We start from the raw sequence: 3,737 nt of genomic DNA, 5'->3' as shown, positions 1-3,737 counted from the left end.
ATATATATATATATATATATACATACTTACATACATACATACATGCATATATATGTAAATGTGTCTCTGTATGTGTGTGTGCATCTCTCTCTCTCTCTCTCTCTCTCTCATACATGTGTGTGTGTATGTATGTGTGTATGTATGTATATGCATGCATGATGCATGCATATGTGTTCCTATACTTTTCCCATTAATATTGGTTTGATGCTATATTTAGTTTTTATATTCTTAATTTCATTAATTTCAGTGGTCCTAAACGTGACAGTGGCGTCATTATTGGTAAGTGACTTTTTTTTTCGCTTGGTACAGCTTTTCGCTTCATAATTTACTTACATGAAATATCTTTTTAAAAATTCATTTCTTATAGAATTTAAGAATCCATCTTCACATATTTTTTAATTCAATTATTATAGTTTAATCTTTCGCTACAACATTATGGTTATCTTGTAATCAGTCTTTTTTTCCTTGTAACTTTCATAACTTTATTCAACCTTCACAATTTATTCCTAACTCCAGCTACCATGACCAACCCATAGATGATGGCTTGTGGGTGGATGTTATCTACCTTGACTCTGCAAAAGCCTTCTACTCTGTGTCACACAGACGACTTATGGCAAAGCTCTCTGAAACAGACATGAAGGTTAATCTTTATAGTTGGTTGAAGTCTTTCATACTTAGTTGAAAAGAGTTACTCACAGTACTAGGACACCCTTCTGCACCTTATGCAATGCCAGGGATTTGTTTTTTGTCCTCTCTTATTTATTTCATACATTAAAGAAATAGATGCCAACTTGAAGCATGTTCCTGTGTTAAAATATGCAGATGATTTTAAGTTGTGCCCAAGGTAAAAAGAATGGATACTATACATTATAGATTTTTCTTGCAATCTGGACTGGGCACAATACAATGCAGCGATGGATTGCTGACGACCAAATTAAGATGTCTGTAGACAGGTGCACCACTATGTATTTTGGGAGGAAAATCCTGAAACTTTCCTGCTCCCTCCACAACACTAACCTTAAGAAGTCTGCTGGTGAGCATGACCTATGAATTATTGTCTACAATGATCTACGTTGGACAAACTACATTTCTAAAATCACCAAAAAGGCCAAAGGTATCTAAGCATCATTCAGTAAGACATTTGTCAGTCATTCACCAGTTATGTAGATAAAGCTGTATATGGATATGGTGCATCCACACTTACAGTTTGCATCTTCTATCAGGAACCCCCATCTTGTCCAGAATATCGATCTACTGGGGGCTGTACAGAGACATACAGTCAAACAAATGCCTATGTCAATCACTTTCCATATTTTGAATGTATTACTTCTCTGGGCAAAGTTTCAGCATCTAGTTACTGACTTGTTAGAAACCCACAAGATTATCCACCGTCCTTCCAACAACAACTTTGGTCACCTTTTTCAATTCAGTATCTCTACCACATGTGAAGATGCATATAAAATCAAAACAGTGCAGCACCCATGACTTTTGGGGACATTTTTTCACACCTGGAATTGTTGAGGCATAGAATAAAGTGCTTACATTGGCTGTTAGCTTCAGGACACTGCACCTTTCAAAACTTCAATGCTTCCCAAAATTCACCAACACTACTAATAATATGCTTATGCACCCTTTCCTCTTTATGACTCCTTTAATGTTCACTTTTCTATCTTTTTTGTGCTTTATTCTGTGCACATACTTCTAACCTTCAACACTGGCTTTCTTTACTTGGCAACTAGTGTTGGTTCAGTAGTGTACTCATGACTTCACAGTTCAGCAAAAGAGATGGATATAGTAGTAAGTGACAGACTTAAAACAAATTAGAACCATGGTCGATTTCTTTAACTATATCTTTCAAGGTGGTGTCCCTGCATAGCTACACTCCCATGACTGTAACAAGTAAAAGAAAAAGTTTTTTAAAAATGAGAGTGATTGTTAAAAGCAGAGACATTTATTGTTCAAATATAACATTATGCTACAATAAGATAAATGCTTTTAGTCGCTAAAATCTATTTTAAAATCTAATTACAACTCACTATTAAGCTAAATTCAGAATGCGTTCAAAGATTTGGGTCTTCAAACACGTGACATATATTTCAATTAGAAAAGGTGTCTTTTGGGGAGAATTTTACCAAGTGTATAAGTCTGTCCTGATTTCAGATGAATTCATTTTCTAATTTGTTTTTTTTAAATAAAGGAAGAAGAAGTGTCTGATAGATATTTACATTGTAAATAATGATTACAGCTTGCTCACATTTAAAGAAATTTCTGCATTGTGTTAATGGCAGTTTCGTGTCTAAACATTGGCTCTCAGAAATACAGTTGATCATTAGGTCTAAGTCATGGACTTGTCATTAACACTTTTATAATTGCTTTCTCTTATAAGAAAGGTGTAATTGTTGTGTAGGTCAGTCCTGACCAAACAGATTTATCAGCACATGCATGGCCATTAACCCTCTAACTGCAAAATTAAATTATACAGTTATTTCAGTAATAATGCTAAAAATCTACCAAAAATTAGAATTGGTGTTTTCTGCAGTAAACTTGACATAACTCAACAAAAAATAATTTCAAACATGACATTCCTCAACAAAAGATGAATTGGTATAATAAACCTACTTTTCACAGTTGAGGGTAATGAAATTTTGAATAGAGATATCTGATTTCTGCAATAAAAGTGTTAATCACGTATTAAAGTTTGCTTTGTAACTACAACATTCCATGTTTGATTCCACTGGAAAACATCTTGAACAAGTGTTTACTATTATGATTGTAGTCCAAGAAAGACAATTCTGCAATTTCTTGTTAAACAACCTTCGCAAATGATTTCTTTATAGAGATTAAATGTGTGTATGTGCTGTATATTAGCTCACCCTCCATCGAATTGGTGTTGCCTAAATGTGTTGAAGTGATCACAGAGTAACATGAGATGAAGTGTTTTGTTCAAGAACAACATTTAATCCAGAAATTTAAATTATGATCTTATGATTGTGAGAGCAGCACCTTAACCACTAGGCCATGCACATTCATGTTTACTACAAAAGCTTTAGGTTAACCTTTATCTTGTTGGTGAAATTTGGTAAATGGGAAAATGTGCAAAACCCTGCTGTATGTATGTATGTATGTATCCATCCATCTATCTACCTATCATTCATTTATTAGTTTTATATTGATAAAGGATGTACGTAACAGCAAGATAACAGAAAAAAAGTAGGAGTAGTTTAACAAAGTTCTTTGTGATATTTGTTCTGCCTCAAGTTACTCTCACCATCAGCATTGCAGTGAACTAGTGATAAGTTTGTTAGAAACTCTCAACCTATGATGTCATGGTTCAATAATTGCAACAAAATATTTTTAAAATACTGTGTTCCAGCCATGGCCAGCCAATATTTTTCTCAGGCACAGTACACTTACCAACACATTACCCAGTGTATGTCTGGATCATTGCCGGTGCCCCTGGACTGGCTCATGTGCGGGCGACACATGAAATTTTTCGAGCGGGATCGTTGCCAGTGCCCCTGGACTGGCTCATGTGCGGGCGACACATGAATTCTTTCGAGCGAGACCGTTGCCGGTGCCCCTGGGCTGGCTCTTGTGCGGGTGACATATGAGGCTTTTCGAGCGAGATCGTTGCCGGTGCCCCTGGGCTGGCTCTTGTGCGGGTGACACATGAGGTTTTTCGAGCGAGATCGTTGCCAGTGCCCCTGGACTGGCTCATGTGCGGGCGACACATGAAA

At 36.1% G+C, this 3,737-nt stretch overlaps 1 protein-coding gene across 2 annotated transcripts in view; it reads left to right on the top strand.

Moving 5' to 3' along the window:
• LOC106882052 (copine-8) overlaps positions 1-3,737 on the top strand; it is a 263,320-nt gene that overhangs the window by 178,357 nt on the left and 81,226 nt on the right. For both annotated transcript variants that reach the window (XM_052968690.1, XM_052968691.1), the window contains one exon: positions 248-279. In XM_052968690.1, the coding sequence (XP_052824650.1) occupies positions 248-279 (32 nt within the window). The remainder of the gene's footprint in view (positions 1-247; positions 280-3,737) is intronic.

Source organism: Octopus bimaculoides, chromosome 6 (assembly GCF_001194135.2).
Source record: "Octopus bimaculoides isolate UCB-OBI-ISO-001 chromosome 6, ASM119413v2, whole genome shotgun sequence".
In the NCBI taxonomy this organism is placed as follows: domain Eukaryota; kingdom Metazoa; phylum Mollusca; class Cephalopoda; order Octopoda; family Octopodidae; genus Octopus; species Octopus bimaculoides.
The sequence above is the reverse complement of the archived record's forward strand: the minus strand, read 5'-3'. Positions and strand labels throughout refer to the sequence as shown.